Here is a 23341-nt window from a genome sequence, read left to right as displayed (position 1 = left end):
TAGACAAATGCTGCCCTCATTTGGCAAAACGGGCCTTTCCCTTTCTCTTGCTCAAATCGCAGGTAGACGCCACAACTTCCGGACCTTGTTACTTCACCCTGGTCAGCCTGGTTGTCAGGCGATTCTTGGAATGACCTAATATTTCTGTTTCATTACATTTTTGAGGTGATATAATCACTATGGAATCATTCCAACCCTATGATGATATCTGTTGTTGTCAATTGTCTGTTGTTGGCTTGGCTCTTTTCGTTAGGCTAGTCTTACAGGCACGCCCAACATAGCCTAGGCCTATTCTAATCAATATTTTCTTTCAATGTAGCAGTACAGTCTACGCCTACATCACACAGTAAGGTACTGCGTATGTTTGGACAGCCTGTGTGTGAAAATCAAGGAGTAATTATAGAATACAGGGCCACTCGATGATACTATCTGAGCATCCGGATGCGCGGATGCTCAGTCTCTCCCCAGTACGTATGTGACTAAAAAATGTCAAAGTCCCAGTTCTTTCTTTTTGAGTGGATGCGCGGATGCGTGGATGCGGAGTCAAAAATTTCCTAAGTCTTTTGCTAGTACTTCTGTGGTGGAATTTTAGAGGGCGTCACACCTGTATGGATGCCTTTTAAGAACGACACACTATTGATGTGGAATATCTTCGTACATTCGGAACTTTCAGTATTGGAAATACGTGATGGTATATGTCGAAACTTTTTCGAAAATTATTTAAGTCAATTCCTAGTACTCCCGGGGTGGATGCGCGGATGCGGAGTCAAAATGAAATACGTGATAAAATGAAATACGTGATGGAAATTAGAGGGAGTCAAAATGAAATACGTGATGGTATATGGGGAAACTTTCGAAAATTATTTAAGTCCATTCCTAGTACTCCCGGGTGGATGCGCGGATGCGCGGATGCGCGGATGCGCGGATGCGGAGTCAAAATGATATACGTGATGGAATTTTAGAGGGCGACATACGTGTACGGACATGTACAGACACACCGCGCATCCGCGCATCCGGATGCTGGGAAGAGTTAATGAATGGCCCTGTATTCTATAATTGTACCAAAATCAACAAAAGTTGTAAATCAACTAAGTAACATAAGCACATTAGTTTAGGTTTACATGTTGGTAGAAACTAGAAGTGTAGTGGTGTTAAATTCTACCTGGCAATGTTTTGGTACTTACTCCCGTGACAGAGGTGTGAGTCATCGTTCCTGTCTCTGTTTCTCCGAGGTCCAAACATGTGGGTTTAGTAGAATGCGCGGGATGTTAATTGAGTCCCAATTAAGCTGTTATTTATGTTAAATGTTACCTCGTTTTCTGGCCAGTATCTCTTTATATTCTTTTTAGTATGTCCAGATTGACAAAGGGTTTTCTTGTTTCTGTTAATTTACCTGGATTTTTAAGGGTTTAACAGGTTTTATATCAATACGCTCGTGATTGGGTCGCCGATTGCGTAGGGAAGAGAAGGCCTACAAAGCTTTTCTTTGTTGCTTCCATCACCGTGCTTAACGTAAAAAGAACTGCCGAAAGTAGTGGTGGAAACCAAGTCAAATTTATCGATGTAGAATAAGAGTTTTGTGTCACCGTTGTAAGGGTGAGTGTTGATTTGATATTTGTCACGTTTTATCGCAAGAAATCTAATTATTATCTTGGTGTTAATATGTAATTCTTGATCGAATCTTATGACTCTGTATCAATGAAGCTGTCTGTAGCTTTTCAATGATATACTTGGTATAGGGGTTCCACGAATGTTATCGTTAGAAATTCGGGACTCGTGAGAACGTATATTTTCTTTCAATGATCATATCCTCACTTATTTCGATGATCGTATTCTTAAGATTTATTGTCCTAGAAATGATGTACGTATATTGATATCATGTTTAAGTTTATTTATCATTCCGATGGATCGTAATATTAGATTATTCTTGTTGTAACAGTGCTCATGTTAGGATAGGTAAATGTGCCATTACGTAATAGGTGTGGGTTGAAGTGCTATAGAAGCCTGGCATTTTTGTTTGTCAAAATGGCGGCGCACTTTCAGTATTATTAAGTGGGAATATCAAAGTGTTGTTTTGGTTCCCAATGTATGAATTCTGCTACGGTATACGTTAATATGTGTTGACTGGGATTGCAAGGTGTTAAGACTTATTTAATTGTTTGATTAAATGTTTTGATTAAAGACTATGCTTATTGACAGAGTTTTGTAAAGTTATGTAAGATTTGTACTGTTTGTTATTGTTATTGTTGTGACTTTGGATTCAACCGGACGCAGACTATATAATTTTCAGTAAAGAGACATAGAGTGTAAACTGGTATATATTTAATTCAAACAGGTTTGGTGTGAGTTCTCCTCTACCTTGGGTATCTACCAACTATGATGCTTGCCATTTGCTGAAGTCAAAACCTTGTATCTATTTTTAGCCTGGTGAGTTATCGTGTCAAGGGTCTAGTGTAAATGTTGTAAATCAAGTTTCTTTTCTGTTCATACAGATCCATGCAGTTTCACTCTGTGCATGTTATCATTGATACTGATGTTTTCTGAGAGTTATATTACATGAACCGAGGGAAAATTGTTATGTTGATATTTAGAACTTAGAAGAGAGTTAAACTAGAAAGTGTGAAGCATTTATATTAATTGTTTGCATACTAATGAGGTCATATTCGCATATTCATATCGTTTCTGCATATTCATATCATTTTAAGTTTTTAAGTGTTTTAAGTGTTGATTATGTTTTATTTTCTCATCTTACGATTTGTTCTGTATGTTGTTTTACAGAGGCTGTTTTATTGTAAGAATAGATTACGTCAACCGCAGCTACTGGTGTCTTCTGTCATTCGTTTGACTGTCCACTCCTTTTCTTAAGCCTTTTGGGTCCATTTCATTGGTGTCAGAAGTGGGATACGGAAGCTACCATAGTAAGACGTTGTGATCATCAGCTGACGTCGATAACCAGAGACAGCACCGAGGAGTAAAAGAAGACAATAAAACAGCCTCAGGCTACTATATATGTACAGGTATTTGATTAAGTTAAGAGTGAGTTTAGGGCCTTATTTGGTGTAAGTAGATACGATTAGGTCGTCCTTTGTAAAGCATAAGGTAAGTGAGAAGGGCAAGTGGTGCAGGCATCATGACAGACCCAGATCCCAATGCTGTGAATATGGCCCTGCTGACCCAGCTTTTCAAAGGAGCGATGGGGTTTCAAGGAATTCCTGTGAGTCGCCTTCCAAAATTTAAAGGACCACCGTATGCAGCTGGGGATCTTTCCTTCCTTGAATGGTTGGAAGAGTTTGAAGGGATCATCGCACAGTATGATCTGGAGGACAAAGCCAAAGCACGTGCTCTGATCAATCATTTGACTGGTCCAGCCAAGGAAGAGATTGCGTGTTTGGAAGAGAGCGAGAGAGAAAAGTTTGACGAGGTTGTGTCCTCACTGAATCTCTGTTTTGGCACGTACGAATCACTTCAAAGCTTGAGTAGCCTTTTTCACAATCGCAAACAACAAGAGAGTGAAAATTTGTCTGATTATAGTAGGTCCCTCAAGAGATTGTATACGAAAATGGAGACGGCTGCATCATCAAAGGAGGAGAGCACAGCCCTGAAGCAGCTCCGTGACAAGTCTCTTCGAGAGCAGTTCATTCGTGGGGCCAGTGAGACCTATGTGCGTAGGGAGCTGAGACGGATTGACTTATCTCCAAATGTAAGTTCGTTCGAAGAGATGAGGAAGGAGGCTATCTTACTTTTTCAAGAAAGCGAGATGCAGCCCAGACGATCCCGAATCAGAGAAGTATGTGTAGAGGCCCCTGTTGCTGCAGCTGAAATCAAAGAGGATGGAGCCTTTTCTACCCTGTTGGAGAACCAACGTGGACTAAGTGATGAGGTGAAGAGTCTCAAGGAGCAGTTGACATCCCTCCAGAACACGATGCAACAATTTATCAACTCAGCCCCACCACCCGTCGACATCGGTCAGCGTTGGAACACAACTTGCTTTTCTTGCCAGCGTAGAGGGCATATTGCACGGGACTGCGCAAGGAATCGAAGGAATGAGCGACAGAGGTCATCAGAACAGCATCCCCAAACACAGCCAAGAAATAGCCATCCGGGAAACCAATAGTCTCTGCTGTTACGGGCGAAACAGTAGAGTCTTTGGTAACCAATCGACAGCCCATAGCAGTTAGAGTAGGAGGAGTCAACGGGAGAGATAGAGAAGATGCAGAGGTTAGAGTGGTGCTAGAGAAATTGATATCTTCAAGTCCAACGGTCATTGCAGAGATTGAGGGGGTAGAGGTAGGCTGCGTCCTAGACACAGGAGCAGAGGCATCTTTGATACCAGCTGTGGTTTACAGGGAGATACTTGAAGGTGTACTCGGACCGATTATGAATTTGCCTGTCCCTTTAATGGTTGTTGGATTTGGTGATGAAGATGTAAACGTACTTGGGTTTGTAAGTGCAGTGGTGAAGATAAGGGAACGATCCAGCTTAGTAGCTTTCTTGATCATAGACGGACAGACTTCTGGGAGATCTGAGCAGTATCCTATCCTACTTGGGTGTAATGCTCTGAAGGTTCTAGTGGGTGCCAATGAACCCGTTAAGGAGGGTGAGAGTGTAGAATTGGCTGCAAGATGTATGGAATTTTCAGATGTTACTCAGGTATGTGAGGCAGAAATAGTCATAGGAGAGGAAAGAGAAGAAGTTGCTGCATGTCAGAATAGAAGTGAAGGATCTCTAGTAGGAAAGTCGGTAGCTGCGCTTGCTGAAGGACAGGGAGGAGAATTGTTGACTAAGAGTGAAGACAGAATTGAAGGTAGTCAGGCTGTGAGTTTAGAGGGTACACCTTCCTCAGATACAGAAGTATATATGCTGGCTGATGAGACAATGGTAGAATTGCCATGGGGAGTGGAACTTCCGGCGCTTGAAAGAAACAAGGTAGATGGTGTAGCTGTCCTTTTACATGATAACTTGAAGGCCTTCTCTAGAGATGATCTGGATCTAGGATTCTGTGATCTCATACCCCACGAGATTAAGTTAACCGATCAGTGCACCCCCATTAGGTTACCATATAGAAGAATTCCTCCGACACAAACTATAGAGATCAAGGAACTTCTTCAAGGACTTCTTGAAAAGAATATCATCAGAAGGTCGTCAAGCCCCTATGCCAGCCCTGTTGTAATTGTTCCAAAGAGAGATGGCTCCTTGAGACTGTGTGTAGATTATCGCCGTCTGAATTCTATTACAATCAAGGATTCTTTTCCCCTTCCACGGATTGATGAGACGCTAGAGGCCTTGGGTGGATCGAAGTACTTTTCTTCCCTAGATTTGTCTCACGGATACTTCCAGGTAGCTGTACATACTGAATCTGTGGAGAAGACTGCATTTCGTGTGCCGTGGGGACTGTATGAGTTCACCAGGATGCCTCAAGGACTTTGTAACAGTCCCAGCACTTTCCAAAGAGTCATGGAATTTATCTTTGGAGATGTCAACTTATCCCAACTGGTATTGTATCTAGATGATATTCTGGTATTTTCCGACAGCTTTGAAGAACATGTCAACCGACTGGGTGTAGTGTTTCAGAGACTCATTCAAAACGGGCTGAAGCTTAAAGGCGAGAAATGTAAGTTTTTCCAAGAAGAAGTAAGTCACCTTGGGCATATCGTCAATAAGTATGGAGTTGCAGTTGATCCTGGGAAAGTTGAAAGAATTATGCATTGGCCAGTACCTGAAGATGCAGGAGAGTTAAGTTCCTTTTTAGGACTTGCATCTTATTACAGACGATTTGTGCCTGGGTTTGCAGCATTAGCCGGACCACTCCATGCTCTTGTTGGTTCTTCTAGGAAGAAAGCGGGGAAGCGTTCTAAATCAGATTTTGTCTGGACTTCTGAATCTGATGAATCGTTCCAGAAGCTGAAGACACTTTTATCCACTGCACCAGTCCTAGCCTATCCAAAGTTTGGAAGTGAGTTTGTTCTTGAGGTCGATGCTAGTCTGAAAGGATTGGGTGCATGTCTCTTACAAGCCAATGATGATGGAAAACTCCATCCCATTGCTTACGCCAGTCGGGGACTTCGAGGAGCAGAACGCAACTATCCAGATTTTTCTAGCTTTAAAATTGAATTGCTTGCACTTAAATGGGCAGTGACAGAGAAATTTAAAGAGTATCTGATGGGTTCGCATTGCAAAGTATACACGGACAACAACCCTCTTTCACACCTCCAGACGGCTCAACTTGGTGCTACAGAGCAACGATGGGCAGCCCAGTTAGCCTCATTTGACATCGAGATCCTTTACAAGCCATGGAAGTTGAATGCATGTGCAGACGCCCTCAGTCGTCATCCAAACAATCAAGAAGAAGGGGAGAAGTTGCCCTGCAGAGCTACAGTTGCTACTTGTACCATATTTCCTGCTGAAGTTCGTGCACAGGCTGGACATTCTGATCGAGAGAAGCCACCAGATTTTGTTTCTCCCTGCATATTTCCATCATACACATATGCTCAGCTAGCAGCAATGCAACAGAATGATGAGGTACTCGGTGTTCTGTGGAAGTATTGGAAGTCGTCATGGGAGCCTGGTGAAGAAGTTGAACCTTGTTCTTCAGAAGTGAAGAGCTGGTTGAAGGAATATGATCGTCTGGAAGAGTATAGAGGGGTTTTATACAGGAAGGTGACAGGACCTATGGGAAGAGAGTACAAACAACTTTTAGTGCCATGTGTCCTGCAATCAACCATGCTGACCATGTCTCATGATGAGTGGGGACATCAAGGTGTTGGAAGAACTCTGGACACTCTGAAAACTCGATGCTTCTGGCCAGGAATTCACAAAGATGTTCGAACTCATCTGAAGAATTGTTTCAAGTGTGTGACTGCTAAAGTCCCAACGGCAAAGATAAGGACCCCCCAGAGACATCTGCTTGCATTTCGCCCAAATGAATTGGTGGCAATCGACTTCCTGAAACTGGATAAAGGAAAGGGTGGTTTTGAAGACGTTTTAGTCCTTACGGATTCCTTTACAAAGTATGCACAGGCCATACCGTGCAGAAACCAAACAGCAACAGAAGTAGCCAAGGCATTGAGGGATAATTGGTTTTCACATTATGGTGCGCCTTTACGAATACACTCAGACCAGGGCAGGAATTTTGAAGGAAACATCATCAGAGAATTGTGCAAACTGTATGGAATCAAGAAGTCACATACCACACCGTACCACCCACAAGGGAACGGGCAGACAGAAAGATTCAATCGTACCCTTTGCGCCATGATACGCTCCATCGATCCTTCCAAGCGACGACAGTGGCCTGAAATGCTGAATCACCTCACTTTTGTGTATAACGCAACTCCTCACAGTGCGACTGGAATCTCACCTTTCCGTATGCTGTATGGTAGAGACCCCTTTACCCCACTTGACCAACTGTTAAGTAAAGTCAGAGATGATTGGCAAGAAGATTATATTGTAGCACAGGCAGAAGCATTGCGAGAAGCTCATGAAATTGCAAAGAAGCGCATGGAGAAGAATCTCTTGAATCAGAAGCGTGCACATGACAGTCTACCTATGAGTAAGCCTTTCCCAGTTGGAGCAAGAGTTTTGCTAAAGCGATGTGCCTTCGACGGTCGCCATAAATTGAAGGATAAGTTTTATCACGAACCGTATGTAGTTGTTAGTATCAACAAGGAGGGTGATGTGTACAGTATTCGACCAGCTTTAGGCGGTGACATGAAGACTGTGAACAGAAGACTTCTGATTCATGACCCTCGTAGTGATCAACCTTGTCTTGCAGAACCAGATGCTGATATTATTGAGAATGAAAATGAAGTTCCACCTGAAGTAGATACTGACGATGACGATGAAAATTTGTGTGAATTGTTACCGCTTTGGTTGTACCAACAAGAGGCAGTACTCCCAGAAAGAGGTCGACCTCCTGTGATAGATGAGGAGCAACCTGTGGGCTACAGACGATCAGCGAGAGTAAACAAAGGAGTTCACTCAAATCCTGCCCACTTGCCTCGCTCTATTTTGCCAAATGCTGGTGATAGTTAGGTCAAGAACATGTGGAATTATTAATCTTGTCATTTGGTTATGATGTTGTACAACTCAATTGTGAGACCTTTCAAGGTTATTGGAATTGCTTGAACCTGTTTTTGATGTATTTATTTTCCGTTATTTTAGTAAGATTACCATCAGTCAGAGGCGATGATGTTAATCGCGGGGAAGATTGTAGTGGTGTTAAATTCTACCTGGCAATGTTTTGGTACTTACTCCCGTGACAGAGGTGTGAGTCATCGTTCCTGTCTCTGTTTCTCTGAGGTCCAAACATGTGGGTTTAGTAGAATGCGCGGGATGTTAATTGAGTCCCAATTAAGCTGTTATTTATGTTAAATGTTACCTCGTTTTCTGGCCAGTATCTCTTTATATTCTTTTTAGTATGTCCAGATTGACAAAGGGTTTTCTTGTTTCTGTTAATTTACCTGGATTTTTAAGGGTTTAACAGGTTTTATATCAATACGCTCGTGATTGGGTCGCCGATTGCGTAGGGAAGAGAAGGCCTACAAAGCTTTTCTTTGTTGCTTCCATCACCGTGCTTAACGTAAAAAGAACTGCCGAAAGTAGTGGTGGAAACCAAGTCAAATTTATCGATGTAGAATAAGAGTTTTGTGTCACCGTTGTAAGGGTGAGTGTTGATTTGATATTTGTCACGTTTTATCGCAAGAAATCTAATTATTATCTTGGTGTTAATATGTAATTCTTGATCGAATCTTATGACTCTGTATCAATGAAGCTGTCTGTAGCTTTTCAATGATATACTTGGTATAGGGGTTCCACGAATGTTATCGTTAGAAATTCGGGACTCGTGAGAACGTATATTTTCTTTCAATGATCATATCCTCACTTATTTCGATGATCGTATTCTTAAGATTTATTGTCCTAGAAATGATGTACGTATATTGATATCATGTTTAAGTTTATTTATCATTCCGATGGATCGTAATATTAGATTATTCTTGTTGTAACAGTGCTCATGTTAGGATAGGTAAATGTGCCATTACGTAATAGGTGTGGGTTGAAGTGCTATAGAAGCCTGGCATTTTTGTTTGTCAAAATGGCGGCGCACTTTCAGTATTATTAAGTGGGAATATCAAAGTGTTGTTTTGGTTCCCAATGTATGAATTCTGCTACGGTATACGTTAATATGTGTTGACTGGGATTGCAAGGTGTTAAGACTTATTTAATTGTTTGATTAAATGTTTTGATTAAAGACTATGCTTATTGACAGAGTTTTGTAAAGTTATGTAAGATTTGTACTGTTTGTTATTGTTATTGTTGTGACTTTGGATTCAACCGGACGCAGACTATATAATTTTCAGTAAAGAGACATAGAGTGTAAACTGGTATATATTTAATTCAAACAGGTTTGGTGTGAGTTCTCCTCTACCTTGGGTATCTACCAACTATGATGCTTGCCATTTGCTGAAGTCAAAACCTTGTATCTATTTTTAGCCTGGTGAGTTATCGTGTCAAGGGTCTAGTGTAAATGTTGTAAATCAAGTTTCTTTTCTGTTCATACAGATCCATGCAGTTTCACTCTGTGCATGTTATCATTGATACTGATGTTTTCTGAGAGTTATATTACATGAACCGAGGGAAAATTGTTATGTTGATATTTAGAACTTAGAAGAGAGTTAAACTAGAAAGTGTGAAGCATTTATATTAATTGTTTGCATACTAATGAGGTCATATTCGCATATTCATATCGTTTCTGCATATTCATATCATTTTAAGTTTTTAAGTGTTTTAAGTGTTGATTATGTTTTATTTTCTCATCTTACGATTTGTTCTGTATGTTGTTTTACAGAGGCTGTTTTATTGTAAGAATAGATTACGTCAACCGCAGCTACTGGTGTCTTCTGTCATTCGTTTGACTGTCCACTCCTTTTCTTAAGCCTTTTGGGTCCATTTCAGAAGTTTACATTGCATTCACTGATTGTTTCCAAACAGGAAATTCAAAGTGTCATTATATATAGGATCCCCTCATTTTCATTAAAATACCTATTTGTTGTGAGTTTGCTTTATGGCATCTCTGGTACAAACTGATAAGCACTACATAATAGTATTCACATTTTAGATTTGACACATTTGTGAAGCTTAAAATATTTTCAGTGTCAGTTTTGTCCTACATTTTCTATTTATCTATTATCTCCACAGGGCAAACGACTTCATTATGGCTACTACAGGAATCAACACCTACAGACGCCTTCTGGCATTTCTATCTGAAGAGTGTGAGGAAAACGACACTGCCGCTTTAAAGTTTGCTTTGAAAGAAAAGCTTGGTAAAGAATACACCATGAGTTTTAAAAATCCCATGGAATTGTTTGATATCTTGGAGGAAAAGAGATTGATGCATGAAACCGATTTAGAAATATTAAAGATAGGGCTAGATCAAATTGGAAGGACCGATCTCGTAGAGGCGATTGACGAGTATGAACGAGAAAGAGAAGTTGTAGTCCAGAAAGAAAACAGCAAGTCATCAGCCTTGGAAGGACCATTCTTTGGCAGAGAAGATTTGCTTCAAAGGTGATCATATCTTTGTGTAAATTACAGATTATCATTCTGTAAATTTGTACATGTAGATATACAATAGTAGGATGAGTACATTTCACAGGCAGTTGGGGTGATACACTGAGTGAGGGTGAAGTAGTGATCTCTATTACAAGTATATCTTCATATTCTGTAATCTGTTATAAAAAAAGGAGAGGAAGGTGGGATGAGGGGGTGGGGAGGGTGCCAGGTGGGGGTGGGGAGGTAGAAAACAGTTCAATCTAGTGGCAGTGGAACTTGCAACTTTGATTTGAAGGGATGGACCCGATAGTTACCCCAAAGCTTTCCAATAACATGGATCCTATGAACATTTGGTTCCAAGAATTCCAGTCTTTGAATGCTTTCAAGAAAAGGAGAATTAAATTGTTTGTGCAAGTGTGTAAGTTTGCAACAAATGTTCCGAGAGAAACATTTGCATCGATTTCTGCAGTTGGTTGGTTTCCCATATTGCAGTTAATATGTTTTAAATGACATTGCTTTGTTTTATGAATTAATGTAAGTACTACATGATGTAAAATCATACATCAATTAATGCCTTTAACAAAAATGACTCTAACAGTGTTACTGAAATAACTTGTTCTGACTTACCAACGATCCACCTTCTATCCATACATCAGTACCCCACCTACACAGCTACCAGCCTCAGATACCACACATCCCCCCCCCCTTCCCTTCCATGCACACATACACACACACCTAACATCTTTAATCACCTTCTTTTGGTTGCCAGTGTGATTGGAGTCCTGGACGAAGAGCAGCCATACATCCATGTCATCTGTATCAGTGGTATGCCTGGAGCGGGAAAGACCAGACTGGCGTACGAAGCCTGCCACCGGCTTTTGCGGTTGCACCAGTTGATATCAGTCAACCTGCGTGAGATAACGACAGTGGAAGCCGCCTTCTTTGCAATCTTACATAGGCTTAATGTAGAATGTAAAACCTATGAACCAGAAGTCCTCTTCAGCTTGGTGAAAAACTTCAGGCCGTCCAAAGCAGGCGAGTCAAGTATTATAGTAATTTGTCAACAACAGTAACCACATTAATGGATTTCTATATATATGCACAAATATCCGATCCACAGCACGTTGTGTGAAGTACTTCATTGCAGCTTGATTTCTTATATTACATAAAATTATAACTACAACAATCATAGATATCTTCCTCAGTTCTATTTCTATCTTGCCTATCAATCCATTTTCGTTTCAATGTCATGTATTCTCATAGCCAAGGGAATGATTTTTTCCAGTATCGCATTGCAAATTGCTTACAGAAAAAGTATAGCAGTTTTTGTATAGAAATCGTAGTATTTAATGTGAGACAAAAGTTTAAGAACCCATCAAAACTGCTACACATTACTTTGGACACTTAACATTTTTCTCATTAACTGTCAGTTTCTGTTCATACATTCATTTTATCAATGCAGATGTCTCCTCATCTTTTGTAATACTTGTGGTACGGAAGTTACCGACAAGCTTCAGTAGTTTTTGCAAGACCACAGGGTCACCATAGTGAATAAGCAGCAATATTTCAAAGTGTAGCGATAATAATGATAGCTGTTACCTGGTACACTCAGACAATGTGGATTAGGTTTTCTTGCGTCGTGTGTGACCTAAGATAATTTGCACAAGTCCCTTTGCCAAAGGTCAATCGAGTTACAGCATCAGTTTTTGTTCTTTTCTAAGTTCAAACCATTCTTCAAACTTGAAACATTGGAATTATGTAACATTGATCCAATATTTTGTTGAATCGTCAAATTAATACCAAACTTTTACAGCGAAATTGCATTGCATTCTTTGTTCATACTATGTTTACTATGACATTCTTCGTCTTCGATACGGTGACACATCCGCAAAAAGGGACAATATCTCACCACACACACGTCAAGAGAGTAATTAATTAGATCTGACCCGAGTACTGATATAAGTGACAGGATTCACAGAACCACTGGAACTACTAATGAGGTCTGAAGGCAGACTATTCCAATCCCTAATTGTATTTGGAAAAAAACTATACTTATAGCAATTGGTACTGGCATACAGTTGGCAGAAATGCATATCGTGCATGTTCCGACTCCTACGCAGAGGCTTTCTTAGGCAGTCAATAGGGATCTGAGCCTGACCATAGATGCCCTTAGCAAATAAGATGATTCTACTTTGTCTGCGCCTCTCTGCCAAGGGCACCAGGTTTAGGTCCCGTAACAGACCAGTTCTTAATTACATTCACTAATTCCTAAACTTTTCTGTGCAATTCCTGTGCAAGTGTGATGATAATAAGACATAACTGACTGTGAAATATTCTACCGTTCAACGGTCCACTCCACATTTGATTTTCATACATAGCTGGCACCATACTGCTGCTTGACAGTGCAGACTACCTCCTAGATCCTGGTACTCGAGACAAACCAAACATCAATTCTGAGCCGTTCGTCGATCTTATCAGACAGGCCATCAACCTGATGAATTCACAGCTCAAGATCGTCATAACCTCTCGTACAGGTCTCGAAAGGAGTGGTCTGAATCCTAGAAAGGTTCGTTCAAAAATATCCCTTACATATATCATTTGTGACCTTCCACATTAGCGATGGATATGATAAGATATTTTGGACAAAAAGATTGCATCAATTTAAAAGTCTTTCAGTAACCGACAGCAACATTATTTGGTGACTCTTCCCTTCTCTTACCCCCTTCCCCTCCCACTTCCTCTTTTCTCTTTGTACCATCAGGAAAAATGGTTCCACAGGCATTACCTTATTGCATTATCTTGGATGACCATATATCTGAAGCATTAATCACTTTTCTACCTGTCTAATAGTAATAAACATTTTTCATATTTTGGTTTTTTTTGGGGGGTTAATTACCTGCTTTAGTAATTAAAGATACTAAAGCTTCTTTGTCATTAGCTGCCTGGGACATAAAGTATTGATGTTTTCACACTGTAAATAAATTTTTACATATGAACAGTCCAAAATGAATGATAGAATTTACTGCACTCCTCACTTTGCTATCTCCTCACAACAATTGCACTCTTGCAGTTTAGTGTCAAGTGCACTTGGGTGCCTTTTAGCCCACGGTCCTCTACCTGTGAACGGTCCACTCTGGTCTTCCTGCTTACCAAATCTCTAAGCTTCAGCGCATTTCAATACACTGCTGCCAGATTAGCAACCCTCACAGATAACAGATCCCACATAAAACCTATTCTCCACCAACTCCACTGGCTTCCTGTTTCTGAAAGAATAAAGTACAAACTTCTCACCCTCACTTTATACAAAGCCATCCATGGTTTTGCCCTAAACTATATTTCCAACTGACTCACCTTATAAATTCCAACTCGCTCACTCAGATCTAAGCATTGTTATTTCTCCTAAAGCCACCAAAAACTAAAACGAAGACATACGGTGAGCGTTCTTTTCAGTTTGCTGCCCTCGAACTCTGGAACACTCTCCGAACCCACATTAGGAAGACCCCTACCAAATACAATTTTCAAAGCGTCTTAAAAACTCACTTATTCACGTGGTACCCTCATTGGACCTTGTAATGTTTTCAATCCTTTCGTGTATCTTTAAGTTTTTGTTCTACTATGCTGCATTTCTGTACTTGTTTCTTGTTTTTTTTCTTGTAAGGCACATTGAGACGGTCGGTATAGTGCACTATATAAATAAGTATGATTTTTATTATTAATAATACCCCCCCCAACACTCCTATTCATGAGAGAGCAGAAAATTGTGATATCTCAACAAAAAATTCCACCTCTGCTAAAAGATATGCCATTTCACCGTTCCAGGGTGTTGTCTTTTTCTTTTTCCTTTGCAGGTAACTTGTTTCTCCCTGGAAGGGGATAACGAAATGAACTTGGAGGATGGAGTCGCGATGATGAAGCATCATGCCAGAAACACCGACATCGATAAGGACACTTGCGAGGGACTTGTCAGATTTTGCGGGAAGATTCCGTTGGCGATCAGAGTCCTCGGCAGCAGATTCCAAGACGGGACCATAAAGCCGAAGGATCTGCTGAAATACCTACAGAATACTAAGAGTAAAGGGAGAGGTATCATACATAGCTTAACTCATCTGAATTTGGCTGCCTCTGATCAGCTCAGCCTCTGCCTAGAGAGTTCTATTCGAGCCCTCCCCAACGATCACAAGAATCATTTGATCAAGCTGGCAGTGATTCCAGGCACTTTCTCTCTAAAGGCCGCCCGAGATATTTTGGATTTGAAGAAGAGATCTAGAGTCGAGCTGCAGTTGGACTTGCAAGCGATCATGTATCGAAGCCTACTTGAGAGCGACAGGAACGAGGCCCGGGGGCCCAACGACCCCGAGGAAGGAGATATGAGGTACAGCATGCACCTCCTGTTGAGATCTTTCATACAGCAGTTGGTCCTGGATAACGAAGAAGAAGGGAAGATATATCGAGACGCAGAGAAGAAATTCATCCACCATTACGGGGGGAAATTACGTAAAATCTGCCACCTGATGGAGAAGGATTACGTGGAGGCACTCAGCAAGAGGGATGCAGATCACGCCAACTATCAAGAAGTCCTCGCGCTGCTTCAGTCTTCGACCAAGTACGACTCACCTGAGATCACCAAATGGCTCCACATGGCAGTGAGTCACCTGATGGTCCCAAAGCAAAGAAGGGCCTTCTTCCAAAAGAGAGCACAGATTATGAAGGAGAATAAACAGATGCATTCGTACGTGGACTATAAGTGTCATGAGATGTACCAGCTTCTACTAGCGGGGGAGCCGGCAGAACCTCTCCTGAAGGTCTTGACAGAAGCAGAGAAAATTCTCAATTCTCTTCGTAACAAAAAATCGCAGGAGGTTCAATTGAGTCTTGCCCACTGCTATCAGGTGAGAGCCGATGTCTTGGTGGGGCAGGGGCGTCTGGCAGAGGTAAAAAGGAGAGCGTCTGCCCAGGATGCAAAGCCATACGTAGAGAAGGCCTTACGTATCCGTGAGAAGTTTCTCGGCGAGCATTTCCTGACGGCTCGTTCGTTGTTGTCGTTGGGTACCACTTGGCAGACCATCGGAGTGATAGATCCGGGCTCGCACTTCACGTACGTCCATAACGACATGGTCAAAGCCTTGGACCATTATCAGAAAGCCCTGGACATGCTGACAAACATCTCCGGGTCGCTCAAACACATGGAAATGCCCAACGTCCTGGTCAGTATGGGAGCATGCATGCATGAGATGGGGAGGCAGGAGAAAGCTGTGGAGCTTTACAAAGAGGCTCTCAAACTTGAGGAATCGTTGGGGGTGAGCGGAACAGAAAAGACTTGTCTACTGCTGAAAAATATGGCGATGTCCTATTTCTCAATGGAGCGGTGAGTGAAGAGCAGTGACAGTCACATGTGAAAAATCATTTTCAAGTCACGAGATGCAAAAAGCTGTGGCTTGTAGATAAAGCTACCAAACAGCTGTATCCATGAATCATTTTTGAGAGGGTCATATATGTAATGATGTGCTCCGGCGTGTACTGTAATGAGCGTTGAAAAGTCTCCTGCTAATAATGCTCCGAAAATCATGTATACCCTATCCCTGATATCTGTGTGAAACATGGAGCGTCCATTGGTCAGATCACTACCAGGGCTATTCTGAAAAGATAAAATGTGTGGACCAATGAATGACATTCAGTTGTACGTTTATTAAACGTCATACTGTAAAAGTAACACCCATTAGATATATGGATACCAACTCTTGCCATGCCAATAGGGGATGGAGGGTAACTCACTCTATACAAAATCATATGGGGACCTTCAGTAGGTACAGTAAGGTGTCCAACCTGAATAAGAATCACAGAAATACCCACCATGTCATCCCTGTCAACGATATCTTTGATTTTGATCTTTCAACGTTGATTTTATTTTCACTCGTCTCTGATTTTCGCCGCCAGATACGAAGATGCACTCAAGCTGGCTCTCAGAGCCTTGGAAGGCCGCAAGGCTCTCCTGGGGACCCATCAGCAGACCGCCCGAGCTATTTATTTTGTGGGATTGATCAACATGATGTTGACGCATTACAAGGAGGCTCGTAAGTATTTTGAAGAAGCTCTACTCATGGAGGAGGACATCTGGGCACAAGGTAAACAGCACAGCGAAGACTGGACTCGATTGAAGGAACGTCTCGAGATGCTCATGGACATCGAGAACAAACCGAAAGCAAAGAGGAAGTATCAGAGACGATTTAAGGTGAATATATCTCCTTTCTGTAAGAAGAATACCACAATTTGTTTTTGGGGAAACGATTGATTCTCTTTCGGTTCTTGTTAAGTTTAAAGACCAGGTTGTTGCGTTATTGGGAGTTTCTATATTTCCTATTTGTTTTGTTTCTTTGCAGATCACTTTCTTAGAATATCGAAAATTTATGGATATTTTGCATATATGTCCGTCTTCTACTATTTTCTAATTTTTATGTTTCTGTTTCGGACCGTGAATACATCAGGAGAGAAGACTTTAAATTCTGATGTGAAGAAGATGCTGGTACTGGATTTCTCTTCTCCAATTTCTTACAGATGCGTCGGATGCTGATAATGAATCATTTTACCATATGGCATATATTTTGCTTTATCTCCTTTTCAGGCAGCCGAAAGAGAAAAGAACCAAGCAGTACGGAATCCCGAGGACGACAAGACTGAAGAGGAAGGCAGCGATTTCTCCAGTTCTTCTAATTCTTCAGGTAAACAGACTGGTTGGTTGGTAAAACTATTGAGAATCAATCTCTAGCTTATTAACCTTGGGTTGGTGGAAAACCCAAGGTCTGATCAGTTTACAATCTGGAGTAATACTTGGTAGGCTTTCGTAAATTTGTTAAGGAAAATTCCGAAAGCTGCCTTAAAAAAAAAATGGCAGCAATTATTCACAGTCGGGATATGTCGTTGTACAAGAGGCAAAGTATGAATGAATTGAATGAGTATACTGTATACTGCATAGAGGTGAAGACAGATGACAGTGAAACGAATAATAACGGGGAAAAATTGACAGAAATTTTCTCTTCGCAGAAGAGGAATCGATGAGGAAACGCAAGTCATCTTCTTCGGCATCTTCTCTGCATTCCACTGACGAGAAAGTCCCCAAGATAGAGGGCGATGAAAACAAAGACAGTGAGTTATGAAATATTCTCTTTATTCCGAACAGTATCAATAATGATCTTTATTAATCAGCAGTTATTTATACGACCCTTAAGCGACCACAAACGTGGCAGAAACCCGCAAGGGTTTTTTGGATTACAACTTACACGTCGGGTGGCTTCCAATTCAACATCTTAACTCAAATTTGGAATCTTTTCAATTTAGAAAGTCATTTCAGATGGGAAAACCATAGATTGCTCTTGGATTAAAAACCCACCTTACTATGACCCTGCCACATATCGATTGCTAAGCCTCATTGCTTCAATTGCCACCTGCCTATATCCACTCGGCCACAGCACCAGTATTGCATCACATTTATAGCAGGGCTCGAAATAACAAAAAAAGTACAAAAAACAAAATGTCAAGAATTGTCCTCCCCACACTCCCCTACCCCCCTTCATCTTGTCAACATTCCTGCAAGATTAGCTGACACAAAAAATTAAAACCACTTTTTGCCAAAGTGCCTTAACAAAATTCCTGCCAGATATCCGGCCTTTGGAAAATTAATTCCCAGACTTTCCATGTCAAAGCACAGGTGTAGTGAATATTAACGTCACAAATCAAACGAGCCAGCAGCAACAGGCTTTGTGCTGAAGGTAGAACTGTTTGACCTATCAGCATATATGAGCAACATTTTATAAAGATTGTTTCCTGATTAAAGGGTGTTAGCATCGTTCAAAGGTAATGAGATGCAAATTCATTCATTTAATTGATGTCAATTAATGTCTCATTTGCTGTCAACTGCATGATGCGTACAGTATTAGGGTGTGCCCTTTGCCCCTGACAGAATCTTACACTTCACGACATTTTAAACTTATGTGTCGAGCATCTGTCTACAGTTCACGGTAGTTTTCAATGAAAGAAAATTGGTGGTGTGGTTTGGTGATTGTGAGAAAAACAGGACTTTCATAGAACATGGATTATAAGAGAGATTGTAAAAAAAATAATGCAACACAAATAAATTTTAAAATGACTAAGAAATGTCATGTATAAAGCCCAAATCAATTCAAGCTGACAAGACTTTAGGTTTCATTTTTCCTTTGGAACTTTAAAAAGACCCTGGAGTATAATTATCTTTATTTCTGCATTTGTCTCATTTTTTTTTTAGACATTCTTGCACCAGATGACCTAGTGGCAAATTTTTCTGGTAACTGGTAGACCGTTAGCTATTGCAGAGAGGTTTTAGCTGGCCGTTATATTTCAAAGACAATCGTTATAGTCGGCCGCACCACCCGTTGTCATTTGACATCACCAGATCATAGCCAATGACAAGAAAAGTAAAGAACCAAAAAACAAAAACAATTTTCCCTGCAAAACGTTTGATTCGTCCTACTCTGTGGCACCTGTTGTAACTTTTGTTGTCTAAAACGGATTTTTATAGATTACGGATCGGACTTGCCTAAGAAATTAGAGAAACAGTCCATCAGCGATGGGCCCTGTCTCCCTCCCATACCGCCGAGCATTCCGGGGAACAAAGCTGGACCGTCCCAGGGGGCTTTTGCCGCCTCTGATGTACAGGTCAAGTTTATCCGATACAGCGACAGTGACTTTGACGACCATGATTCGATTGAGGAGTGCTACGGAATCGATCCCCGGAGAGGCCCCTGGGAACCCAAGAAAAATAAAAAGAAGACCAAAAAAGGTAAGTATTTTTCGGGGAACTGATCAAAAGTCAAGTTGGCAACAGGGATTGTTGCAAATATCATGCGCCTTAATCATTCATATGGACTAATTGCTTGTATGGTGTTTTATAGATATTGGCTAATAAAATCTAATAATAATAATCAGCAGATATTTTTAGGATGCTTAAGCGACCACAAATGTGGGAGAAGCCGGCAAGGGCCTATGGATTACAACTTATACCACGGGTGGCTTCCAATTCAACATTTTATCTCAAATTTGGAATCTTTGCAATTTAGAAAGTCATTTGCAGATGGGAAAACCATAGATTGTTCTTGGATGACAAACCCTCCTTACTATTTACCCAGCCGGGAATCGAACCATAAACCTCCGGATTGTTATTCCTCATTGCTAAAAATGCAACCCCCTTAATCCACTCGGCCACAGCACCGAGTATATTATTGCACTACTTGTGTTTATCGGGAAAGAACCCTCATCCAGTACTGAAAAAACCCTGTGCAACATTGTGTCCTTTAATATCACACAGGTTTAGGCAGAGTTCTTGAGATCATGGCATTACTTGCGCAACTGAAAGCAAATAAGAGGGGCAGGCGGGAGGTAAAGCAAGGTTGCAAAATCGGAAGTCTCTATCTACGTATGACCATCATTGCCCAAGTGCCATTTTTTGTTAATTGGACCCTTAAATGTCGACAAAACTAAATTTTGTTTCCCAGAATCACCAGTTAGTCTTCTCATGACACTGTTAGATCAGTCAGGGAGTAATATGTGTACACTGAAAATTTGGAATTAAAAGTTTATGAGTTTTTGTTATTTGTTTATATCATATTAAAAATACTGACAATTACACTAAGGTTCTTACACATGTCCAAAAACGTTCATGACATCTTACTATTTGGTATAGATAATTTTGCTACAGTATGTGATAACCTTGCAAAGTATTCCATCTGGCTCATGTCATATGAATTTTTTTTTCTTCCTACTACTTTTTTTATTAATTTTATTAAACAGCCGGAGACAAGTCAAAGACCAGGGACGATTCCGACGACAGTGACAGCATGTCGACAGAACCCCAACCATCAAGGAAGCCAAAGTCATCCTCCAAGAAGACCGGTGGTACCAGTCAGGTTGATACAACAGAGGGAGGGACGTGTTCCCTAGCGTAGATCTTGTAATCCATTGCTGCTGATGGTACCAGTCTAACAGAGATGTAGTACTGAATGTATTGGTTGTCTGATTTATATACAGGGATGTGCCCACGCTGGGCAGCCCCGCCCAGCACTAAAAATTACCGCCCAGCACTGTCTTAAAAATCGTGAATCCCGCCCAGCACTATTTTCATCTAAAATCCCGACATTCCTAACAATATATTTCACACAAAAAATGTAAATTGTTAGCGAAACTAGTGTATGTGCTTAAAAAGCTACACAAGTGCCAGCATTTGGCATCTGAGCACCTTCAAAAATCGAAAAATTTCTCAAAGGGGAAGGGGACACCTCCTCCCCCTTAGACCCTCCCGCAGGACGGCGATCAGTATACTCGGCACTCAGGAAATCCTGGGCACATCCCTGTATATATATATATGTTTATGGACTTTTGAGGGACCCGTTATTTCTACACTTAAGGTAGGTTGGTTGGATGGTGGTGGGGGGGGGGGGGTGGGGCAGGGATTGTCGTTAACAGTTTTCTATAAAAAATTATGCACCTGTTGTTTTAGACATTTTAACTTGTAACTCTTAGGAATTTTAGTTCAGTTTATTTGTGCTGTACATAGTCGTCATAATTGAAAGAATCGTCAGAGTGCACAACATTTTTGATAAATTCATCACACCTCTCATCTCTAGTTAGTATTTCTCGTGTTCTGGTGTTTAATAGAAATTTATTCTGTCTGTGAAGTTCAAGCGATTTTTAAAAAGCTACCATATTTCTACTTAAGCTACCATTATTTCTGTAGCAGAAGTACTCAGCCTTCTATGCATGTAAGAATTCGGGCTGACCTCAAGAAATGAAATAATTTAAACTCATTGCATGAATCTTGTAGGACTTTGAATGCAACATTGGTGTATCGAATATTCCTAGTACAGTAATAGTTGTCAAAATAGTGTTGGAGTGTTTTTTGCACTTTTAAAAAGTGTGTGTAGGAATGTTCTTGTGCAATCACATCTTGTGCAATCACAAAATTGTAGTTTACAGGCAACTTTTTAATGTTCACAAAAAGTAATTCAAAAACAAGAAATTTCATATGAAATGTTTATTACAAAATGTCATTACAGAAATTATGCAAAGAGTCATATTTTGACTGTGATGTCTTAAATAAGAATTATTTCTGATATTCAATTTCATGTTATTTGTACTGTAAAAATTTATTAAAAAACAAAGTAAAATTAACATGTAATGTATTTTTGTCAAACATTTTCCTTGCCTGAAAATTGTTGATGTAAGTACGACAGTATCAAATATATAAATAAATATATCAATCAAAATGTTATTAGTTTGAAAGTTCTGTTGCGAAGAAACATATTTTTTTCCCCTATTGACCATTTTGTTAGCTTTAATCCTGTTATCATTCCCACTTTCCAAAGAATAGTATAAACTTACAGCTTTTATGGTCAATATAAAACCAAAATCTGCAATATATAGATCTGAAATTGAGGTGATATCTGAAATTCATGTTTTTAATTCTAGCTTAAAAACAGGAAGCCTAGGAAATGTGGCGCATTGTTCAGAGATGATTTCTTGCCATTAATACGAAACTGAAGTAAATCTGCAGACAAATCACGTCCTGGTCATCACATATCAGCCTTGTGGTCAGTCCTGTAGCAAAGCTGCAACAGAGATGACCTCTGCAGACCGGTAGTGAATATTGTGTGAAATACTTTTGACATGTTACCACATTTATCATTTCAAATTAATACATTAATGTCATATAATTTAAAAGATTTAAATGTGCTTGCTTGCTTGCCTTTTAGTGTTGCTTGACACCAAGTGTCCCTTTTTAACATCATCTGCTGTTTAATTGCATTTTTAGGATATCTTGTAAAATTTGTATATTTTTTCGTTGCGCATCTAGTGTTTCATTTACTCATTTTCCTTTTCTTGTTTTAAACTTGATATGGATTTTACGACTCATTCCAATTTCAAATATATAAATATATATTACCAGTATGGGTTAAATAAAATGCATGATAAAACAAGAAATTTATAGTCAAACCTTTTTCTCATTAAACCTTGGTGAAATTTTGTCATTATGTGCATTATAAAATTAAATAAAAGAAACAGCCGACTAATAAAATAACAATTACTCTTTCTAGCCGATTTGTTTTGAGTTTTATTCTATATATTTTTGTCTTCTTGGTGGAAGAGGGAGAGAGAGAGAGGGGGCTCTTTCATTTTCATTCAATAGCAAAGAATTGCCTGTCTTACGTCCACACTCAGTATGCATTACTGTATTATAACCACTAGGTAAAAGACAATGAAAGGTGACATGAACTAATCAGTGTATGCTACAATATATGAGTCCACATAACAATCAAGTCAATCCTGATCTGGGTCCCATTTGTACCACCCACCTATGCGACACAATTATTACAAGTTATGTACTGGCAGCTGCTATAAAAATTGTGAGATCCTCAGTTATTAAAAAGATTGTCTGGTTGCCGAAAGAAGTTACCTTAAAAAGTTATAATTTTCCAAACATGTTGTCAAAGTATGAGAACGTTTTTGACAGAGAAACGATTTTTTAATCGTTAAGGATGGACATTTCCAATATGATTTGAACAGTACAGAACGTGACGTCATCTACGCTAATGCAGATTGCGACATAACCCACGCTCCGTACAGTACCTACAGTAATCACAACGAAACCCGCGTTTGTATACAGATTAATTTCTTCCTTAATTTTCCGTGAAATTTCTTATAAATTAGATATGTTTTCAAAAACTCCATAAGCCGCCATATATGTAGTAGATCTGTGGTTTCGTGGTCTTTGCAT

The 23341-nt window shown here is 40.2% G+C and overlaps 1 protein-coding gene across 2 annotated transcripts; it reads left to right on the top strand.

Moving 5' to 3' along the window:
- Positions 1 to 13: 13 nt before the first annotated feature.
- Positions 14 to 21501, top strand: LOC139974793 (uncharacterized). 2 transcript variants are annotated; one of them, XM_071982223.1, is made up of 10 exons: positions 15 to 165; positions 10192 to 10560; positions 11315 to 11580; positions 12924 to 13111; positions 14394 to 15910; positions 16480 to 16774; positions 17165 to 17261; positions 17584 to 17685; positions 19094 to 19354; positions 20362 to 21501. In XM_071982223.1, the coding sequence occupies exons 2-10, from the start codon at positions 10208 to 10210 to the stop codon at positions 20514 to 20516; spliced, it is 3234 nt and encodes a 1077-aa protein (XP_071838324.1). In that variant the 5' UTR covers positions 15 to 165; positions 10192 to 10207; the 3' UTR covers positions 20517 to 21501. The 2 variants fall into 2 exon arrangements, with proteins under 2 accessions (XP_071838325.1, XP_071838324.1); XM_071982224.1 differs by lacking the exons at positions 19094 to 19354; positions 20362 to 21501 and adding an exon at positions 18821 to 19087 and having other exon boundaries at positions 14 to 165.
- Positions 21502 to 23341: the final 1840 nt, after the last annotated feature.

This window comes from Apostichopus japonicus, chromosome 10 (assembly GCF_037975245.1).
Source record: "Apostichopus japonicus isolate 1M-3 chromosome 10, ASM3797524v1, whole genome shotgun sequence".
In the NCBI taxonomy this organism is placed as follows: domain Eukaryota; kingdom Metazoa; phylum Echinodermata; class Holothuroidea; order Aspidochirotida; family Stichopodidae; genus Apostichopus; species Apostichopus japonicus.
The sequence above is the reverse complement of the archived record's forward strand: the minus strand, read 5'-3'. Positions and strand labels throughout refer to the sequence as shown.